Consider the following 22,232-nt stretch of genomic DNA (forward strand, 5'->3'; position numbering starts at 1 on the left):
GTTTTTCCGGCGTGTCAAAACCAAGTTGTTCCGAGATCTAGCCGTCCAGATCTCATCATTCACATCAACGAAACATCTTAGTTGTACTGTACCAAACAGTCAAATTGTAAGCACCTTCCTAATAATAATAATTACCTTCTCAAGTACGTGTGACCTCATATACATCATCTTCCCCAGATTTAATCTTGTGCTGTATTCATTAAGAACAAAGGAGAGTATCCCCCACAAAACCCCAAATTATTTGGGGGATCCCCCAACAGGCTATGTCAGCCCACAAAAAAAAATATGACAACTAAATTTCTCCAAAGCAAGTATTATAACCAAATTGCAAAAGCTTTGAAAGAGAACGTGGAAGTTTAAACTATTAGAGTTATCAGCCAATTACATGGTTAAGTTCTATCCAATCAACTTATAACCAGCCTATTGTCACAGCTTAACCAGAACGGATTATACATGTATATGGGGTAGAAAACCCACAAACAAAGCAAAACAAAGTCAAAAAAAAAAACACAGACAATAAAAAGAAACTAAGAAGAAAAATTATTCAAAACCATACTAAATATTTACTTACTTTTAATAACACAAACACTCCGAAACTATTTAGAGTAAAAACCAAAAAAAAAAAAGGAAAACCTTTTAATCTTCTTCTCTTTCTCCTCTGTGTGTCCCCCAATAAAGCTATAACCTCTTGTTCAAAACTATAAATAGAGTCTTCCATGCCCCCTATTCTGGGTTGTTTGATCAGTTTCATTTTCTTTCATTCGTTTATCCAAATAAGAAATACATCACTATGTCTGACGATAAAACTACCGCAACATACGAGTCACATTTAAAGCAGGATTCTATGTCATCAACAAGCTCTCAGTCTATTGAGCAAATAGCATCACCAATCAAACCAGAACCAGAAAAGAAATCATGGTTTAAAATGAAAAACTTGTTCGAAAAAGTGGAAGATAGACCAACTCCACCACAGGTTTATAATTATAGAGTTTATATGACTGCTATTATGGCATCTGCTGCTGCCATTATCATCGGGTATGATGGTGGGTTTATTGGTGGTACTGTTGCTTTAGATTCGTTCAAGAACGAGTTTGGTCTCGACAAATCAGCACATTCTAGTTTTATTATATCCAATGTCATATCGGTTTTCCATGCTGGTTGTTTCTTTGGTGCATTGTTTTCTTATCCATTCTCATTTTATCTCGGTAGACGTATTCCATTAATCTTTGCTGCAGTCTTAATCACTGCCGGGTCTGGTATCATGTTGGCTGCAAACTCTAGTGTCGGGTTGGGTCCAATCTATGCTGGTAGGGTCATGGCAGGTATTGCAGTTGGGTTCTCCACTAACTTGACAGTGGTGTATATATCGGAAATTGCTCCACCAGCAATCAGAGGTCAATTAACCAGTAGTTATGAAATTGGTTGGAGAGTTGGAGACCTCGTTGGGTTTTGGATCAACTATGGGGTCGACTCTCATATTCCTGATGGTAAAAAACAATGGTACATTCCGTTTGCTATTCAGTTAATTCCTAGTGGGTTGTTTTTGCTTGGAAGTATTTTCATGAAGGAATCCCCTAGATGGTTGATGCAAGTTGGCAGATATGATGAAGCTATTAAAAACTTGACCTGGTTCAGACAATTGCCAGAGGACGATGAATACATTGTTTATGAAGTCAATCAAGTCAAGGAATCCATTGAAGAACAAAAACAGAAAATCGGGCTTGGAATTATGGATCCATTTTATGAAGTGTTTTTCAACAATAAACAAGTTTTACGTCGTTTGTTAATCACCATGACCATCTATGTTGTTTGTAACTTTTTGGGTATTCAATCTATCAATTATTATTCCCCGATTCTTTTCCAAGGTTTAGGTGTCAAGGGAACTAATGCTTCGTTATTTTCAACCGGTATGTTTGGTGTGGTCAAGTTTATCTGTACATTTATTTACATTTTATTTATTGTTGACACAATTGGAAGAAGAAAAGCATTTATGGCATCATCCACCGTTTGTTCACTTTGTTTTTGGTATATTGGTGCGTACTTGAAATTGAACAACCCTACCAAACCAGGTGTCCTGGCCGGTCCAGGAGGCAAGGCTGCTATTGCCATGATGTATATTTGGATTGCTTCGTTTATCTTAGCTTGGTCAGGGGGTCCATTTGTTGTCGGTAGTGAAGTGTTTGATCAAAATATCAGATCTTTTGTTCAAGCTATAAATGCCGCTATGTCATGGGTGCCTATATTTATCATGTCAAGATTCACAACTAACATGATTCGTGCCATGGATTATGGTATTTATTTCTTTTTCGCGGCTTTGGCACTTGCCACTATCCCATTTCTTTACTTTTGCTTACCAGAAACAAAAGGTATTGCCTTGGAAGACATGGATAGATTATTTAGTTCAGAATTACCTGCTTGGAGAGCACATGATATTCTTATGAAACGTGTACAGCACGAAACCGAAGAAGTGTTTCATGAAAACCATAAACACGGTTTATTCGAAGCTGTTGATAATAAACCAAGGACAGAAAACGTTGAGGACATTTTGGTCAACAAAGAGGAGAAATAGGGTTAATAAAATCAGCTTTGTATTTAACTAGTTAGTTATTTGTTTTTAATTTATATTGGTCATTTTTTGTATTTTAATAATGTTTACGAATTCATTTGATATCGTGTAAGACTTAATACTGTATGAGTCAGAATTTCGACTAAGTTGACCCTGGCGGTGGGGAATTGGTTTCGCCGTGCATGCAGATACCACACGGATTTAATGAGTTCAACCACACTTAAAATAGAACAAATCTACGGCTATAGCAATAGCTACACCACCAAAAAAAAAAAAGTAATTAGTCATCAATAATTCTACAATAACAAACTAAAAATACTATGAAGATGTATGTAAGCAGGGGGGAATTGGAGTGTTTGGATTGAATAGCAAATAGATAATACCTCGTAATTCATGTTTGCAGCTTGGTTTTTGCTGACTAATATGGATTATCAATTATCCATCCTATAAATAGGGAGTTAATTTCGCTTACTTTTGATGGTATCTATACATTATCATATCCCTTTCATAGCACTTCTAACAAATTATTCATAATAAATGTCAGACTTGAAAAAAACAGATTCCACAAACGTTTCAATTAAATCCACTACTTCGACGCTAGCAAGTATAAAATCAAAGGTCAAAAATTTGGGTGGAAAACTAAAGAAGAAACCTTCATCCAAAAACCATAGCCCGTCTACCAAAACTACGCAAGTAGAGGCAATGGCTCACTATCTAGCTATGAAAAGCTAACTTGTTCCAAAAAATTGTACACTATTTGTTGGTTTGCAAGATATAACTGGATTTATATTGTTGCTTAGTTGTTTTTTATTTTTTTTTTTAATATGTAACTATATTCATAGGACAAATTATCACATATAATCAATTATTTCTTAGCTTGTTGTTGTAATTCATGTAACGCTCGTTGATAAATCTCTTCATCTCTATCGGAAATCAATTCTTTTACATTCAAATCAACATTTTCAACTTCTTTACTTCGACTCACCTCATGTGCCAATTTGTTGAACCAACTATTCTCTCCCTTACCAAAACAAAAACTGTATGCATACCCCACTTGGTTGGCTCTTGCAGTTCTTCCAACTCTATGAACATACTCTCTGGAAGAATTTGGTAAGTCGTAGTTGATGACATCAGTAATAGATGCTACATCAATCCCTCTGGCAATTAAATCAGTGGTGACCAATATGTTGACTTCCTGATTACTAAATTTTTTTAGTATTTTCGAACGAATTGATGTTCTATTATTTGTTGAATTGATAAAGGCAACGTTTAAATTGACTGATAGTTTTTGAAATAAGCTAGTTAACAATTCAGTTAATCTTATGGATGATTCATTGGACTTTGTAAATATGAGCACATTAGATAACTTGTTTGTTGATATTAAAAATTTGGTTAAAATTAATGGTTTCAATGAATTCTTCGCCACACCCAAATGAATCTTGAATTCAGATAATGTCATGGGGACAGTGAATATTTCATTTACCAATTGTTTAGAATCATTGACGATTACCAACCTTGGGTTATAAAACTTCAAACTCGATAATTTCCCAGCATCTGTTGTCAATGTTGCTGAAAACACCAACTTCTGCACAGATAATTTCCAAACTTCGGCAATGTTGATTTTGGTATCTATTTTATCTAATAACACATTCGACCAATTCTGAAAACTTTGATTCAATAATCTATCGGCTTCGTCGATTATCAAATATTGTAAACTTGATAAACTGATGGAATCACTAAGTAAATGTTCCACAAGCCTACCTGGGGTACTAACTATGATATCAGGAACAGATCTGGTTAACAAATCCTTTTCATCATTTATAGATATATCATTTTTCAATGCGACAATTTGTAAATTTGTTCCACTTGAGAGTTGTAATAATGTTGATTTGACTTGGTTGATTAATGGCTTTGTCGGAACCAATATAATCGCTCTCACTCTTGGAACCACTCTTCGGTGTAAACTTTCAATTATTGGAATCAGATAAGCTAAAGTTTTACCAGACCCAGTAGAGGCATTCACAAGAATGTCACCAACACGATCTGGCTTTAGCTTTTGTGCTTCAATTTCTGGTAACATCATCTTAAGAACACTTATTTGTACAGAAAATGCTTCTGTGAATCCCATCTTTTCCAAACTCTTTATCATGAACGATGATAATTTAAAATTTGTAAATGGTTCTTTATCCTGGGGTGAAGCATATTGTGGTTTAGTTAACCAGTCTAGGTTCTTTGTATGAGTTGACACAGATGATAGTTTTCGATCTCTTGGTAATGCGGGTTGCGGTAATGGGACAAGACTATGTTGTTCAATATTTTTATTCTCTTCTTCGTTTTCTTCATGCTCTTGTTCAATTACTTCTGATTCTGTCGACTGTTTGAATTTGTTGAATATTGCTTGATGTTTGTGAATATAGTCTTGATCTACTTCTGGTTGCAGATCAATGTCCATTCTATCATCAATTTTACTATTATTTTCTTCTTCTTCTTCTTCTTCTTCTTCTTCTTCGCTGATGTTTTGATCTTGGGATGGATTATGTTCAGACTCATTTGTCTCTTCTTCGTCTTCGGAGCTTTCACTCTCACTTAATTTTCTTTTCTTTAGACTCACACCAAATCCAGAGTTTACTGGCTGGATACCATTACTTTGATCTGCTAAAGGATCATATCTTTGGCTAAACATGTTTTATAAAGCCAATGCAATTTATGTTTGGTTTAAAAAAAAAAAAAGAAGGAAATCGTGACTGAAAAATGTTCAAGATGAGATCGTATTTTTTTCTATGAAAGTTTGTATGTATCTCTATCTTCTTTTTTCATTACTACCAACCCAAAACAAAGTTCAAAGTGTTACGAAAAAAAAAAAAAAAACGCCTAGTAAACTTGAAATAGAAAAAATTTTCGGTTTTTCCCCTTTTGATTCCAACTCACCATAACTAGCCAAATATGATACCAACTATAACAAGATTAGGTGCTCGTTCTGTTTGGAAGGGACCACATATTGTACCATTACCTGTTGCCAATGCAATCAAAAATAAAACACCTATAAGAACTAAAGCTAGGAATTGCACAATTATTCCACAATTTGTTGGTTTGAAATTCGAAGTACACAATGGGAAAGAATACGTCGAGTTGGAAGTGACCGACGATATGGTAGGCTCAAAATTGGGTGAGTTTGCTGCAACAAGAAAGAGATTCATGTATAAATATTCCAAGAATTAAAAGAAAGAGGGGAACTGGTTCGGATTTGTTTGTGTTTATGACTTGTACATATATATATTTATATATTTATTCTAATAATAATGGATTGGAAATAAATAAATGAAAACAAAGAAAAGAAAGCACAAAATCGACTGTCTATCTTTGCCTGTGTGGTGGTAGGGTTCTATCCTCTTCCGCCTCTTGGATTGTAATCATCAAGTCTAGCTTGTCTTAATTCTCCAGTTCTATCTATAATTGGCCAATTACCCCAACCGTTCAATCTTATGACCAAGCATGTTGCGTTATCATCACCTCCCACAAACTCAACAAATTTGATAACTTGTTCTGCGCAATACTGTGGGGTGGCCACTGTTTGACCTTTTAAGTTTACATGTGTGAGCACAATATCAGCGATTTCCTGATCCGTTAATATATTCGTTACCCCATCACTGCACAAGATAAGGAAACTTTCGTCTCCGCCCAATCCTCCTACAGTGTATTTCTCGATTTCATCAGGAGTTAAAAACTGTTTCATGGCGTCCAGATCGCCAATTATGTATTGATTGAAATCGGGTTCTGCTGTCACTCCGACTTCTTTGTAATCAACATCACCAAAAGCTCGTGTGTTTGCCAATGCAACAAATCTTTCTTCGCCAAAGGAATCTGTCATAAAAAAATTTGCTGCATATTTTCTCAATCTTTTAGCCTCGATTGGGTTCAGTGGATGATGATCAGTGGTTAGTGTATGGGCCAACCCGTTCTTGTCAGCCAATATAGCCCTGGTGTCACCCAAATGTCCAATGCTTAGCCTGGAAATTGTGTGTCTATTGAAATAATAATTTTCAAAAAATGGTTGGAAGGTTCCTGGTTTCGAATAAATGGTTTCAATAAGTGCTGATGTACAAGTAGAGCCTGACTTTTGTTCTTGACTGAAAAAATTGTAGTCGGCATTCAAAAACGCAAGAGGCACTCTTGTTGCTAAATCATCAGAAAGAAAATTCTTTAGTTTTATTCGTTCCTTCTCCCAATTGGCAACAGTGTTATCGCGATGTTTATACCACCGTTTCCAATACCCACCAACATTCTTGGCGTATTTTTTGAACAAATCTTGACGGTCATTATCATTCTCAACTAATTGATCCAGATCCTCTAATGCTTGCGATAAGTTTTCTGCCAAGTATGTCGAGCATTGGTCACCGCCATGACCATCGAAAATACTAAAATTAAATATCTGTGACTCTTTGATTTGTAGCAAATTGGCAATATACTTGTCCTCGTTGTACAAACGATTGACTCGACTAGTAGAATGTCCCAAGTGAGAAGGACTTTTTAGAATAGGAACAATCAACTTCCCCACTTTTGATGGTTGTTTGTGGGAAAAGCCACCACTGGATGATATGTCCATTGCTGTGAATGTAACTGTTTGTGAAACATGGCGTACAAAACTCAAGCTGGGTGGTAGGAGTTGTCTGCTGCGTATTGACATGTATAAGTGATTTTAACCAATTTCAGACTTATTAATGAATATATGAATTAGAAAAAGAAAAAGAAGACTGTCTAAAGCTCTGTAAAAGATAATTCAACAATTCCAAGTTATCGTTGATCAATTTTTGCTCGTGGGTGGGTGTGTGTATGTGCCGTATCGTAGGTGCGAGTGGGAAGTTAGGTCCGAGATGGGGTACACCGTCAAGTAACAAAAAAAAAAAGAAAAAGAAAAACTATACTAGCAATTTAGTTTGCAATTGTGATATTGTGCCCCGGGGGAGTTGCTGAATAAAAACATTTCGATTGGGAAATGAGATCTATTTGAATAAGGACTTATACTTCCTGTCTGTTTGATCAATTATTTTTTTTTGTTTTTCCTTAATCTCAAGAAGTATTTAATAATTATATTCTGAAATGTGATGTCATATCAAGTACTATTCACGTGACATACTACCTTTTGTTGTTTCCAATAATACCTAAAATCACTATATAATGGTACAATTCATGTATTAATGGCTTTGTAATGTGTTTGTACAGCTTTGCTTTGTACATTGCATGTACAAATAGGTAATAGATGTGACATGTTCACTATTGGCACCGGATCAGGATTTTTCGGTTATACAATTATTCGATCAACTCACACGCACTTTGACCGAATTATGGCTTAAAATTTGAGCGGTTTTTTTTTTCTACTCTCTAATCGGATTTCGGCCCCAGCACATAATAAAATCACCATCACTTATTATATACCAGTCCATTCTCCTCCTCCTCGTTCCCTTTTTAGAAGATACCAATTGCGATTCCTTTTTCTTTCTTAGTTTGATTGATAAATTATTACCAAAATTGCAAAATGTCCGAATCAGACACCTCTGAAGTTGATATTTCATTAAATCAACAATCTCCAACTCAACTGCCCCAACTTTCACAAGAAACCAAACCTAAAAAGAAATCAGTTGGATTTGCTGCTGCCCCAGAAGAGGACCTTAGAGAACATCACAAAGTTTTAAAACAAAAGGAAGAGATCAAATTGAAGTCATCTCCATTTCATAAAATCCCGGCTGAATTGGCATATTTAGAAAAAAGAAATTCCAAAATAGATCCCAAACCAATCATTGATAAAAATGCCAATCATGCCCCAGCACCCAATAGTAGATTCCGATTAAAAGACTTGCCTGATTTGAGCAAATTGAAATTTTTTGATGTCAAGAATATTTCCGTGCAAAATAAAGAAACCGAATTGCAGTTTCATTATACTACTATCGATTTACCACCAAGATCCGATAGTGTCATTGTTGATATCAAATTTGGAGGATTGAACTCATTGGATTATGCTAAGATTAATCAATATGTGTTGAATCTTAGTAATGTCAAAGTTGGAATGGGGTATGAGTTTTCTGGGGTTATCACCAACGTTGGTTCCTCTATGGCCAAGAATTACTCTGTTGGAGATTATGTTTTTGGATTGATAGACCCTACATCAAGACGTGGATCATTATCAACAAGTCAGTTGATTTATCCTAACCGAGATATATTGATAAAAGTTGATGAAGAAACTTTAAATAAGCTTCATGAAGTTGATATCAATGTAAATACTACTGAAGTTGGGAAGGATTTTCAAGTTGAAGAAGAGGATGAATTCTCAACAACCCCAGACGAGGATAACAAAGATGAGGTGACAGCAGCAGATCACAACAATTCTGGATCGCATAATACATTTCCTCCATTGGCAAAGTTATGTTCTTTCCCATTATTATACAACCATTCCAAACAATTACTTCAACACTTGAATCCAAAAAATACTGAGGCAAATATTTTGATCAATGGTGCTGACACAAACCTTGGATTAACATTACTACAAATCTTGTTGACAGAATATCCGAACCTTGAATATATGAAGCTTGTTTTGGTTATTCGAGAGAAATCTTTGAAATTTATGGAACGTATTGTTGATCAATTTCAAAAAAGATATTATAATCCTTCTCAAGCCAGAGATTTTAAAATTATAAGTTTTGATTTATTTAATGATGGATTGTACTTTGCTGGGGAAAAAATCCCCGTCAATTTCAAGAAACCAAATTTTTTTGCTAGTGAAGTGATCAATGCATTATTAGTACCTCTTCGTCATGGTGGCAGTGAAGAACAACAACAAAAAATTAATGAAGCAAACATTAATGATTATAAATTGGATATGATTGTCGATTTAATTGGATGTAAGAAATATTTCCAAACCACTAGTACCAAAATCAATGAAATTGAGAATATTAATTTACCATTCAAACAGAATATATCCACTTCTCTTGGGAAATTATTTAATGGGAACGTTAAGGAACCTTTGTTGGCACGGATTTTAAAACCGAAAAAGTATGGATCTAGTTTGGTTAGTGCATGCAATTTTGATACCAAGGAGCCAACGTATGATATTGATCATTTGGTTAGTTTCCAAGAAGGTATATTAAATCCATGGTCAAGTTCTTGGACGAGCAGTTTGTTGAACAATTGGACAAATTATAATTATCACCAGGAAACAGGATTGAGTTTCAAACTGCAATGGTGTCAACAGGCTTTGGATTTGGTACTTGATGATAAGTTGAAGTTCAAAATTGATGGATTGACAGAATGGAAAAACTTTAAAAAGAAGGATGTAAGAGTTGACGATGCTAAGTATATTTTGCAAGTTGAAGACTTTTAGAAACGTGCTATGTGTAGTGTAGCTAAATGAGGTTAAAATAAACTATACTTGGTGTGATCATCTGTTGGCCCTTGGGTATGGAGAGGATAACTCTTGTTATTATGGCAATTCTCTTTGTACGCTTGTGTATGCTGGTCTTGGTTTATGATTCTCGTAAAGTGATTCCTTATTGATAATTACACAAACTTGATTTAGGGTTTAGATGTCGCGTTCAAATATTCCCCAAAGATCTACACTCAAATGTTTCAGTAAACACCTTCTATTATCATTAACATTCTCTTTTAACCCCAAGGAAAACACCTTCTTTACACAATTTCTTTTTGAATTCATAAAAAACTTTAAAATTTAAGTAATACTATATACTATATACTACTATTGTTATCGTTAATTGCACTATAAAAAAAAAGATTAGATTTCATCAATGGGATCGTTTCTATCTAAGGACATCCTCCACAAGCAGTTTATGGATCGTATGGACCAAAATATTCAAGCTTGACAGGAATATTCTTTTTACCCAAATGAACTTTCATTTCTTTCATGAATTCTCTTGGACCAATAAGGTATACATCATGTTCTGGTGCAATAAAATCTAAATCATCAGTAGTCAATTTACGGTTGAATACTTTGTCAATAACAACCTTGTCATCAATGACATTATCTTCTGAAAAATATTCATTAACTTGAAACTTGTCACCAAATCTGCACTTGTATTCTTTGAAAAGATTACCAAATGCTCTGGTCTCGGCAGATCTATTTGAGTACAAGAGTCTGACTTTTCTTCCCTCTTCTAAAGCACGTTCAATCATAGGTACCAAGGGTGTAATACCAATACCACCAGCAACAAAGACTAATTCCTTGTTTGTAGATGCATCATAGACAAAGTTACCAGCAGCAGGAGCAACTTTCAAAATGTCGCCAACTTTCAAATCATTATGAATGTATCCTGATATTTTACCACCTGGGACATGTCTGACAGAAATTCTATATTCGTTTCCCTTAGGAAATTCGGAAATTGAGTATTCACGAGAGATCTCGAATTCTTCACCTGGTATTTTCCATCTGAAACACAAGTATTGACCACGTTCAGGTTTAGGTAATGGCAAAAGTTCTTTATCAACTGGGGTAAAGTATACAGATTTCACATCTTTACATTCTTGAACAATTCTTGTCACTTTGAAATCTTTAAACCAATGCCATGGTTGTTTGGTATACTCTGCAGCTTCTAAATCAATCAATAATTTAGCCAAGTTTCCGTAAGCAGTGGTCCAGGCATCCAAAAAGTCTTGGTTAGCAATTTCTGGAGGTAACAATTCAACCATAGTTTGGATAAGACAAGTACCAACAATCGGGTAGTGTTCTGGCAACACTTGCAAACCAATATGTTTGACAACAATCTGGTTAACAAAATCTGTCAATGGAGTCAAATCTTCAATGTTTTTAGCATAATTCAACAAAGCAAATGCTAAAATTTTTGGTTGTCTCAATAATTTTTGATCGGTAGAATTGAAAAATGGTTTGACCTCATTGTAATTTCCCAACATACGTTGATAAAATTTTTGAGTTAATGTTTCACCGGCTTTTTCTAAAATTGGAACGGTGTCCAAAATGATTTTGGTTTGAGATGGAGTTAATTGTTTGGTTTCGTATTCGATTGTCATGATAGTTGCTATTCTAAGGTTGTCTAAACAAGGTTTATCTATTATAGAATGATATGAAAGAATATAAAATTGAAATAATCATTTGGAAACATTGGAAAGTTGATCTCTATTTATAATGGATTTGAGAAAAAAGGAAAGAAACGAATAAAAGCATCGAAAAATTGGAAAACGAATATGCAAGACAAAACACGTTTAATGATTTTCCCGTCCATGCCCCGACGGTAATAATTGAAAACAACAACTCCAATCTACTATTACAGAAAATGTATGATAATAATAATACTTACTGCATACGAAGAATGGTAATTATTGGAAAATAATCACAAATGGAATGATTACTATTGGAAGAGAATTTTGTTTTGGGATAATCATCAGATGTTTTTTGTGTGGTTTTGTGTCATTTAGTTTAAAAATGATGGAGTTGGGAAAAAGCCGGAGTGTTCCAGCCTATACACTCCTTTGGGGATTTAGGTTTTCATTCTTTTAGGATTCTTCAATTCTCTCGGTCTTTGAACCTGAACGAGCAATTGATAAGTATAATTAGTGCTACTACCACCCATTAGTGTACTTTATACGATGGTGTTGAGTGTAGACTATACGAAAAGAAAGGAACAAATAGAAAAAAAAAAAAAAAAAAGAATAAGTCAAAAAATGGTATAATCTATTGTTTTAAGTATGAAAGTTGAGTCTATGGTTCTGGTTTCTACATTTTTTGTTTGGGACGGCGTTAAGCTAGACATTCTCCTTTTTGTTTAGGGCGTCTTCGTTATTGCTGCAAGCGTATGCAACTTTAAGTGGGTCTGTTAATTTATTTGCTGTATATGTTGTGTTGATGGGTATGTGGTGGGGCACTATGCAAGACCAAAATGAACCCATATCTTTTAATAAGAATGGAAGAATATTGATAAGCTTAGTTGGTGATTGTCATTTTTCTTCTCTCCTGGTGGTGGCTGAGGAACGATCGTAATTCTATTAATAGAGCCCCCAACGGTTTGGAGCGATAAGTCCAGGTCAAAAAAAAAAAAGGGGGGGAGAGTGGAAATAATGCTAAGCATCTATACCATTTATTTAGTCTAGAATACATTTCATCCTTCAATTGTAGTTGATATTATTGCGGGGATAATTGTTGGTGGAGGTTCTTGTGAGCATTTGAAAATCTCTGGGAATAAGAAAACAAAGCTCGGTAATAAGCTTGTCGTGTATAGTCAACCACGCAAATAACGGGAATAAAGAGGCCCCGAAAAACGCTATTCCCGTGATTAGTCAAGTTAACCTGTCTAGAGCAACAACAACAACATATTACGGGAATAACCGTTTATGTTTTCGAACGGTTCTTAACTTACATTGATAAAGGTATTAGGTAGATTGAGGTCAATTAAACTCTAAACAGTGTCGTATGATTAGTGGTTTGTTATTGTTATTGGCAATTTTAGGCTTCAATTAACGAAAGAAGAAATACCATAATTACTAATGAGAGTAGGTAGATTACTAATAAAGTTGTTAATATTATGCATAAGTTTGTTGCAAATTTATGTTAGGCTTTGAAGTGAGTCTAGAAGTTTTTTCTGAGAACATACACATTCAAATCGATAACAGGCTCAACATTGACACTTACTAAAAAGATCTTATATATAAGAATTATTAAGCACGATGGTCGTTCTATAAAACCAAGTGATATTTTAGTTGGTATTAATGTTACTATGGTCTGAAAGTCTTCTAAAGGATGGTTTGGGTTTTTACGGTCAGTAGGAGTTGTATGGTATGAATTTGAGTCAAACAAATTTTTGCAGTCATTTCTTGTAGAATTTTAACAAAAATTGGCAAATATAGATTATAATAGTTCGTTAAAACAACAACAAACATAACAGTACAAATTTCTTTATACACAAATAAATAATGGTTTCATTGCATGAAAATAATTTTTAAGCATATGTCATCTAAGATGGCTTTCACTGTGGAGTGGGGTCGTCTCTTAGTTTTTGAGGAGATCTCAAGTATGTTATCACGTGACCACACTCACATTTTCAAACAATATTTTTAAAGTGAGGAACACATTCTTAGAGTAATCTTGAGCCACATGAAATCAAATGTGAAGAGATACAGATTCGCATTTTGAATTCTTTGTCACGCGCCGAGGTTGCAATGGTTGATGTGGATACTTTAAAGACTCACAAACACATTGACACACCTATCAATCAACAACAACTCTTATCTAAAAATTAGCTTGAACACATGTATAATCAGAATTACGTACATCACAAGAAAAAAAAATAATAAGATACCCTTGAGCGAACGGCACCATAAAGATAAGTCGTATGTTCTCTAATTTTTAGTCTGCTGATTACACCATAGATAGCGTAAAAATGTGGATCCCCAAATAACTAAACTAACAATTGCGTTTCAATCAAAAACTGTAAATCATATCAATATTATATGGTGAAAACATAGTAATAGTCAACGGAGAGCCTTGTGTTGTTGTTGTTGGTTGACAACAGGAAATTTCTATTTATTATTTTGCCGTTGCCAATTACGTATGGGCCGATCTGGAATTTCAGAAACATATGCATACATATATATGTCTTTGACCGCCTGGATCTAGATCTTCCTTCCTTCCTTTCATTTTTTTTTTTTTCTTTTGCAGCTTTTTTTAAAGAGCTTGTTTTTACTGTTGTGGCTGATGAATACAAATTTGCATTCGATTTACGTCCACAATTACCATTGTTTCCCTCCAGGAGTCTAAACCCTAGTTAAACAAATTGCAATTAACACTAAGAATATATTTGTGAAATTGGGCGGGAAAAAAAAAAGCGCAAAATATTTCTTTTTACAGAGGGAATTTTCATTGTGGAGATTCAGGTCTATCTAAAATGTAAATTATCAATGAAGAACAAAAAAGTTCAAAGAATGGAAATATACTACACAAAATTGTGAATTTCCATTGATAGTAGAATATCTCCCAATGACAATAGAAAAGGAGACGCCAGTTTTGCTTTTTTCTATTCTTCTTCTCTAGGTTTTTCATGAAATGACGTTTTGAAGTAATTCGGGCTATATTGAACAACAAACAACACCACAGTCAAGGAACGGCATTAAAAAGAATAAAGATATAAGCATACATAAATGAAAAAAAAAGGGAGAAGGATTGAAAGATAAAGAAAAGTGGTACAAAACAGGTAACAAGCAATCAAACAATTGATTCTACTGCCACTAATTGTGACTGAATAAAACAAAAATAAATAAAATTGGAAAATCTCAATTCCAATAACATGTTATTGTTAGATTTGAAATGAAACAATAACTAAATCCATTGTTCAGTAACTTCTGTCAATGATTAAGAAGAAAACTAGATCTTTAACTTTAACTTTAACTCTAACTCTAGATTCTCAAGTTTTTAGTTTTGCCAAGTAAAACCCCAAACCTATTATTATTCTTTCTTTTTGTTTTTACCCCTTGACTTTTGACATATTATTTGACAGTAATGATACCCCTTAAAAAAATAACACTTCAGTTCTTGGTATCCAAATTCTCGGCATCGTTTAATTATAATTTCAAGTGGCAATGATTTTTTTTTTTTAAAAAAAGGAACATAGTTTTAGTTGACATGGAACGTCAACAAACACAAATTTCAAATCATAACCCTCCTGTCAACAAACACACCACATCAATAATGATAATGGTTGCACGGCACCACAAAACACAAAATTGATTTCTACTAATACAGTCACAATAGAGTCTTCACCATATCCGAGAAATAGTGGTATCGGATGCTGATTTACTCTTACTTTTTTGAAAACAAAGAAGAAAGTTCAAGTGTTTATGCATCCACTAAAAAACTGGACTAAACTAACCTTTCCAGTTCAATTATTCACGCGTGTAGTTCAAAGATATGGAAAGTTCTTTTTCCGTCATCAAACCACTAATTTGTTTTAATACTTGGTAAACAGAACCCGCAAACGGAAAAGCAAATGATGATTTTAGTAATTTAGACTGGAATTGAATAAGAACTATATGAACGGATAAGTTGAATTGAACGAAATGCATTTGACAAAACGGCATCAACTTAAAATCATTCACAAAAAACAATAACAAAGAGCACCACGATCAATAGCAATGATATATGATATCAAAAAAACAATATAAAAGGATAGATGATTTCCCTTGTTGTGGAGAATTGGAATATTATCAATCAATCAAGTAACAACAACAACAACAACCTCCATAATCAAAAAAACAAATCTTTCAATGTTTTTAAAGAATATTTTTATTGCTCTTGCTATTGCTTTATTAGTCGATGCTACTCCAACAACCAAGAGATCAGCTGGGTTTGTTGCCTTAGATTTTAGTGTTGTGAAAACCCCAAAAGCTTTCCCAGTCACTAATGGTCAAGAAGGTAAAACTTCCAAAAGACAAGCAATCCCAGTGACTTTACACAATGAACAAGTCACTTATGCTGCTGATATTACTGTTGGATCTAATCAACAAAAACTTAATGTTATTGTTGATACTGGTTCATCTGATTTATGGGTTCCAGATGCTAATGTTGATTGCCAAGTCACCTATAGTGATCAAACTGCTGATTTCTGTAAACAAAAGGGAACATATACTCCAAGTAGTTCATCAGCTTCTCAAGATTTAAACACTCCATTCAAAATCGGTTATGGTGATGGTTCTTCATCTCAAGGTACCTTATATAAGGATACTGTTGGGTTTGGTGGTGCTTCCATTAAAAACCAAGTGTTGGCTGATATTAGTTCTACTTCAATTGATCAAGGTATTTTGGGAGTTGGTTATAAAACCAATGAAGCTGGTGGTGATTATGACAATGTTCCAGTCACATTAAAAAAACAAGGGGTGATTGCCAAGAATGCTTATTCACTTTACCTTAACTCCCCAAATGCTGCTACGGGACAAATTATTTTCGGTGGTATTGATAATGCTAAATATAGTGGATCTTTAATTACATTGCCAGTTACTTCCAATACCGAATTAAGAATCAGTTTGGGATCAGTTGAAGTTGCTGGTAAAACCATCAACACCGATAATGTCGATGTTCTTTTGGATTCCGGTACCACCATTACTTATCTCCAACAAGATCTTGCTGATCAAGTTGTTAAAGCATTCAATGGTGAATTAACCCAAGATTCTAGTGGTAACTCATTCTACCTTGTTGATTGTAATGTGTCTGGAGATGTGGTATTCAATTTTAGTAAAAACGCAAAGATTTCTGTTCCTGCTTCTGAATTTGCTGCTCCTTTACAAACTGATGATGGCCAAACATATTCTAAATGTCAATTACTTTTCGATGTCAATGATGCCAATATTCTCGGTGATAACTTTTTGAGATCAGCTTACATTGTTTATGATTTGGATGATAATGAAATTTCTTTAGCTCAAGTCAAATACACTTCTGAATCCAGCATTTCGGCCATTAATTAGAATATCACCAGAAGTTTTCAGTTTGACACTGTTACCTTATTTCAAGATTTTATTAGTTGTTTTTTTTTTTTCGATTCTTTCATTTTATAAAATACCATTAGATTAAAAGTACATATATATATATATATATATTTGATTTCATTCATCAAAATGTATTTATGATGCAGTAGTGCAAGATTTACGAATAGAATTTAGTAGTGTCTCATCACAAGTCACGAATAAAACTATTTTGGAATTCTGTCCAATTGCAACAACTCTTTTTGATTTCTCAGCAAAAGAAATGATTCTGAGTTTAGTGAAATGACAAACTTACATTCAAACAAATTTAATAATTTTTTGAAGAGACTGTAGACTATATATATTATGGTTTCGTTTCTACTAATTGGTTTAATAGTTTCTCTTAAATTACGACTTTTTGAGGTTTTGACAATTTCCTTTCTTGCACAAAACTGAAAACTAGAAATTTGACGTCAATTATGCATTCAATAACAGTGATGATGCTCAGACTAGAAGTAGTAGTAATGGCCCATAACCAAAAAAAAAGCCTTATCGTTGTTGCAAATATACACTTTGTTTCATATCATAGATATACGTACCTCATCTATACTTTTTGGGTGGTGTTGATACTTTATATACTTGAAGATTGGCCAAGAATTCTTCTTTTCAAATAAAGAACAAAGGGACTAAGAAAAAAAAAAAAAAACCAGCACTCAAACAAGCTACAGCTGAAAGAAATAGGTATAATTTCTTTTTTATTCAATGATGTAGATTTCTATGTTTATTCATTTCCAGTTCTTCAAATCATACTTTTAATGAACCAGAAAAGTAAAAGCAAAAGTAAAAACCCTTTGGAGAAACTGTTACAAAATAAAGTTTATTCAAAACAAGAACAGAAGCCAAGCGAATCACAAACGTTTCCAAACTCCCTAAAAGGTGTTGATATTGTGGTACGTCTTGGGAGTATACCATATGTATGGTTGTTTTTTTTCTTCGTCAAAACTATTTGATTGATGCATATTGGAAACAAAAAAACGTGATCTACGAAAATTAAAGAAAGTACAAAATTTGAAACGCATTTTGAATGGCATTGTTAAATCATAGTTGTCCAATAAAGAGATTCCTTGGGGGAGAGATAACTATTGTTGTTACCTCTTGCTATTACGATGTAATTTTCTTTTGTAAAAGTTGTTTGAAAAGTGTTGCTCGGTTAGTTTGTCCCACTATAACAATTCTAGACTTGCAGTTCTTTTTTTACCGATTTCGGTTAGGAACAAACATTAACATTAGGTGTTTTGTACCACCATGTGTCATAGGTCACTTTACTTTAGCTAATACCACACCTAATTAAACGCCCCCCATTACAATAAATGAATAGATAGTGATTTAACATTCCAGATTTCATATAGGGGGAAGAAGAAGAAACAGAAGAGGGAAATGGAGAATATATTATGCAGCTTGGGTAATCACAAAATGAAACTAAACTAAAAAAAGAAAATTTAGTTTCCAATTGTACTCCCCAAACAAATCAAGATTATATGAATCTCCATTGTTTGACACTGATATTTGGTCCTACCACTACCACTACCACTATAACTTTTCTACAAGTTTTGACTTTAAACATCAAGATATTTAAATTGACCCAAATTAATGTTGAATAGAAATGAATTCTTGAAGAAACAGATTATATGTTAATGTGACAATTTAAATGGATTTGGACTAAGAAAAAAAAAAAAAAAAGAAACTTGAAATTGCAAACTTACCAAACATTCCGTTCTCTTCAAGTTGCACCCTCGTTGCTTTTGCTTTTTAACGATTTCATTAAATGTTATTAATATACACTTTTGTCTACCATAAACACACTTGTTCAGGCTATTCAACTATCGTGCTTTCTAATATTCTTGGTGCTGATTTCTTAACAGATAAGGCAAACACAAGGGTTCTGTCTTCATCTCTTTTGAAGGTTAACTTTAATTCTTAGCTTCAAGTTGGGGTTGTGGGATTTCAGTTTCAGTTTCCTTTCTCCAAGGGCAGCCACAGATTCTGGCACGATTTTATTGTTTATACTAATAATGTGGAGTAATTTGAGGCGAGGATGTAGACGATGTTTTGGTATGGATCTTCACGATCGAGAATTATTATTATTATTCCTCTACTACTAGGGGTAAGATGTCATAAGCTCGCCTCAAATGCAATACGAATTGAATAATTACAAAATAGCAGTTTCTTTCTTCCAACCGCCTCTCTCCACCTCCCACCTATTCTTCTAGTTGTTCTTGTTCTCTTATTACTGCCAAATTTCAAATGCACAAAATCGAGCAAACAATGAACATTTTGTTCTTTAATTTTTCAGTTTTGTGATAAGAAAAGAAAAATTTCAATAAACCAAAAAATGATTGATTTAAAGATGAATAATAAAAACAATAACTAATTAACTAAAAGCATTATTTAAAATTGGGCATTTAAGATATATTATAAACTTGTTTCCTATCCCCCCTTCCTTTTTGAAAAAAAAATCTCTCCTTTCCTCCCCCTTTTTCTTTATACTCTTTCTTCTTCTTCTTCTTCTTTTTATCAATATCAATACGCTTTGACCATGACCGTTTCCAGTGCTAGCATTATCAATGATTATTTTGAAAGTAAACCTTTGACTCCAGAACAGGTCCAAATCATTACTGACTCGATCCCCATATTAGAACATCTTGATGTCCAATTAACTGAGAAATTTTATAAACGATTATTAAAACAAAACCCTGATTTCAAACCATTTTTCAATGAAACTCATCAAAAATTATTACGTCAACCACGAATCTTAATTCATTGCTTGTTACAATATGCTAAAAACATTCAAGATTTGACTCCCATGATTGATTTCATTAAGAAAATCGCTTCAAAACATGTTGGATTACAAGTTAAACCAGAGCATTATCCTATTTTTGGACAAGTATTAATCAATGTCATTATTGATTTATTCCCGAAACAATTAGTACACGATGAGTTTATTGAGGCTTGGACTTTAGCATATCAAAATTTAGCTAATTTATTAATCAAATTAGAATCAGAACAATACGTTGAAAAACCTTGGTATGGATTCAAACAATTTAAAGTCACTAGATTTCATCGTGAATGTTCCGATGTTAAATCATTATATATCACTCCAGTAGATGGATTGCCTATCCCTAAACCTAAAAGAGGTCAATATTTATGTATGAGATGGTTATTACCAGGAGAAAAATATGAAAAATCTCGAGAATATTCAATTTCCGAATATCCACGAAATAATGAATATCGAGTCACCGTTAGATATATTCCTGGTGGGAAAGTTTCTAATTATATTCATAATCAATTGAATGTTGGTGATATTGTTTATGCTGCTCCACCATGTGGTGATTGTTGTTATGAATCATCACTGAAGAATTTAGTGTTTTTAGCTGGTGGGAATGGGGTTACAGCATTATTACCCATGATTGAAGCAGGATTGGCTGAAGGAAGACAAGTGAAATTATTATATTCTAATCGATCAACTGATTCTCGTTCATTTGGGAAATTATTTCAAAGTTATAAAGTACAATATGGTGAACGATTCCAAGTGGTGGAATTTTTATCTCGTGGTAGAACTATTGATCCTATTGATAAATTTTATAAACGATCATTAACTTTAGAAGATTTGGATTTTATTGTTCCTGAAGATGATGTTTATTTAATTGGTCCTAGAACATATATGAAAATGATTGAAGATTATTTGAAAGAAAGAAATATTACCGTCAAATTAGATTATTTTGGACCTCGTGAGATATAATAAATCATAGGGAAATTAATTGTTTTCTTCATTTGCATTGTTTTTCTTTTGTTACTATAGAACAAGTAGAGTTAGATTATATTTATTCATATTATTTATTATTCAAAAAAAAAAAAAAAAAGTAGTTGAGATAAACTATATTATAAAACAATACTCTTTGGTGTATAGTACTTGGATACTTAAAGATTAAAAAGGGTTTTTGATATCAACAGGGCACCAGCAGATCTGCGAGTCATTAAAATTATTAAACAAACGATAAATCTCTCGGAAAACTGAAAAAATGGAAAAGAAAGAATAGTTGCAATAGAACCACTGTAATCTATCACTTCTGCTGCTGGGGTAATTTCGCTACTAACAGAAGATGCGAAAACTGGGGTAAACATAAATAAAAGAGTCATATCAAGATATTCTAAATAAACGAAGAATACCTATCATTATGGGGTGGGGTTTTTTTTTTTTCTTGTCTTGTATTGCATTTCCGTCATTCGATAGTTTATATTGGAGGTATGGTATTATGTATTTCCTTTCTCTACCCTACATCCCCCAACCTCTCGTGTTCACTTGTTTATAAGAAACTAATTGTAAGTAGTTGCAATTCATGTTTAGGTTAAGTTTGGTCTCTATTTGACTTCAACTATGAGTGAGAGGGGCTTATTGTCTAATCATTCATGCTTTAGAAAATATGTCAATGGTATTTATCTATTTCCTGTGACAGTTTCTCCGCATCACATTCAAAATCGCTAGTAAACAATCTATCGTCCCATTGGGGGAAATGTGTGTCCTCTCGCTAGTTTTACCATTTCCGAAGAAACAATTGTTATGTTTTACTAACTATCCACAATTCAATCTTTTTCCTACCATGTAGACACAGTTGCAACGATTATGTTATCATTGTAACTGACAGGTTTATTTACAATAACATGCAAAACCAAAATATAACCACAAGCCTAAATCTAAATAATGTGGTTATCGGAAATACCATTTATAATTTATTTTCATTCAATACCAGTCTAGTAGTAATAATTGGTTTTTTTCCGGAAACAATACAAGTTGACATAACCATAACCAGGAATTTTAAGTGGTGAGCGGCTATAGAATAGAATAAAAGGATCACTTGATATTGGTTTTTGTCGAGAGAATAAAGGTGCATATATCCATTACCCTCATAACCCCAAACTCTCTCATTTTCTTTCCTTTTTTTTTTGCACCTTTTTTTTTGTTTCATTGTCATTCTTATTCATTACTCCACTTCTAACCAATCTCTATTTCACGGAAATAGGTAAAAATAGAATACCCAAACCACTCAAAATCAACCAAACATATTGTTAAAGGTACCGTTATTGTAGTTTTTTACAACTATGGGGTAAAAAAAGTCACAAAAAAGCTTTATACATGGTAATGGTG

General features: G+C 33.5%; 8 protein-coding genes across 8 annotated transcripts; 5 read left to right on the forward strand and 3 right to left on the reverse strand. All coding sequences in view use genetic code 12, as the record gives it.

Moving 5' to 3' along the window:
- Window positions 1–790: 790 nt before the first annotated feature.
- CD36_33400 (glucose transporter of the major facilitator superfamily, putative) lies at window positions 791–2,569 on the forward strand (the record flags this gene model as incomplete). The annotated part of the gene is made up of 1 exon (XM_002422235.1): window positions 791–2,569. One exon carries the CDS (start codon window positions 791–793, stop codon window positions 2,567–2,569), a length of 1,779 nt encoding a protein of 592 aa, XP_002422280.1.
- An 862-nt stretch (window positions 2,570–3,431) lies between these two features.
- Window positions 3,432–5,249, reverse strand: CD36_33410 (ATP-dependent RNA helicase, putative; the record flags this gene model as incomplete). Its single annotated transcript, XM_002422236.1, has 1 exon — window positions 3,432–5,249. One exon carries the CDS (start codon window positions 5,247–5,249, stop codon window positions 3,432–3,434), a length of 1,818 nt encoding a protein of 605 aa, XP_002422281.1.
- A 260-nt stretch (window positions 5,250–5,509) lies between these two features.
- CD36_33420 (mitochondrial 37S ribosomal protein RSM19) lies at window positions 5,510–5,785 on the forward strand (the record flags this gene model as incomplete). Its single annotated transcript, XM_002422237.1, has 1 exon — window positions 5,510–5,785. The coding sequence occupies one exon, from the start codon at window positions 5,510–5,512 to the stop codon at window positions 5,783–5,785; it is 276 nt and encodes a 91-aa protein (XP_002422282.1).
- A 163-nt stretch (window positions 5,786–5,948) lies between these two features.
- On the reverse strand, window positions 5,949–7,250 carry CD36_33430 (protein phosphatase, putative; the record flags this gene model as incomplete). The annotated part of the gene is made up of 1 exon (XM_002422238.1): window positions 5,949–7,250. The coding sequence occupies one exon, from the start codon at window positions 7,248–7,250 to the stop codon at window positions 5,949–5,951; it is 1,302 nt and encodes a 433-aa protein (XP_002422283.1).
- An 849-nt stretch (window positions 7,251–8,099) lies between these two features.
- CD36_33440 (conserved hypothetical protein) lies at window positions 8,100–9,938 on the forward strand (the record flags this gene model as incomplete). The annotated part of the gene is made up of 1 exon (XM_002422239.1): window positions 8,100–9,938. The coding sequence occupies one exon, from the start codon at window positions 8,100–8,102 to the stop codon at window positions 9,936–9,938; it is 1,839 nt and encodes a 612-aa protein (XP_002422284.1).
- A 461-nt stretch (window positions 9,939–10,399) lies between these two features.
- Window positions 10,400–11,596, reverse strand: CD36_33450 (flavohemoglobin, putative; the record flags this gene model as incomplete). The annotated part of the gene is made up of 1 exon (XM_002422240.1): window positions 10,400–11,596. The coding sequence occupies one exon, from the start codon at window positions 11,594–11,596 to the stop codon at window positions 10,400–10,402; it is 1,197 nt and encodes a 398-aa protein (XP_002422285.1).
- A 4,242-nt stretch (window positions 11,597–15,838) lies between these two features.
- Window positions 15,839–17,032, forward strand: SAP2 (aspartyl proteinase, putative; the record flags this gene model as incomplete). The annotated part of the gene is made up of 1 exon (XM_002422241.1): window positions 15,839–17,032. One exon carries the CDS (start codon window positions 15,839–15,841, stop codon window positions 17,030–17,032), a length of 1,194 nt encoding a protein of 397 aa, XP_002422286.1.
- A 2,593-nt stretch (window positions 17,033–19,625) lies between these two features.
- On the forward strand, window positions 19,626–20,828 carry CD36_33470 (flavohemoglobin, putative; the record flags this gene model as incomplete). The annotated part of the gene is made up of 1 exon (XM_002422242.1): window positions 19,626–20,828. The coding sequence occupies one exon, from the start codon at window positions 19,626–19,628 to the stop codon at window positions 20,826–20,828; it is 1,203 nt and encodes a 400-aa protein (XP_002422287.1).
- Between the last annotated feature and the right edge of the window lie 1,404 nt (window positions 20,829–22,232).

The sequence above is a fragment of the Candida dubliniensis genome, chromosome R (genome assembly GCF_000026945.1).
Source record: "Candida dubliniensis CD36 chromosome R, complete sequence".
Taxonomy (NCBI): Eukaryota; Fungi; Ascomycota; class Pichiomycetes; order Serinales; family Debaryomycetaceae; genus Candida; species Candida dubliniensis.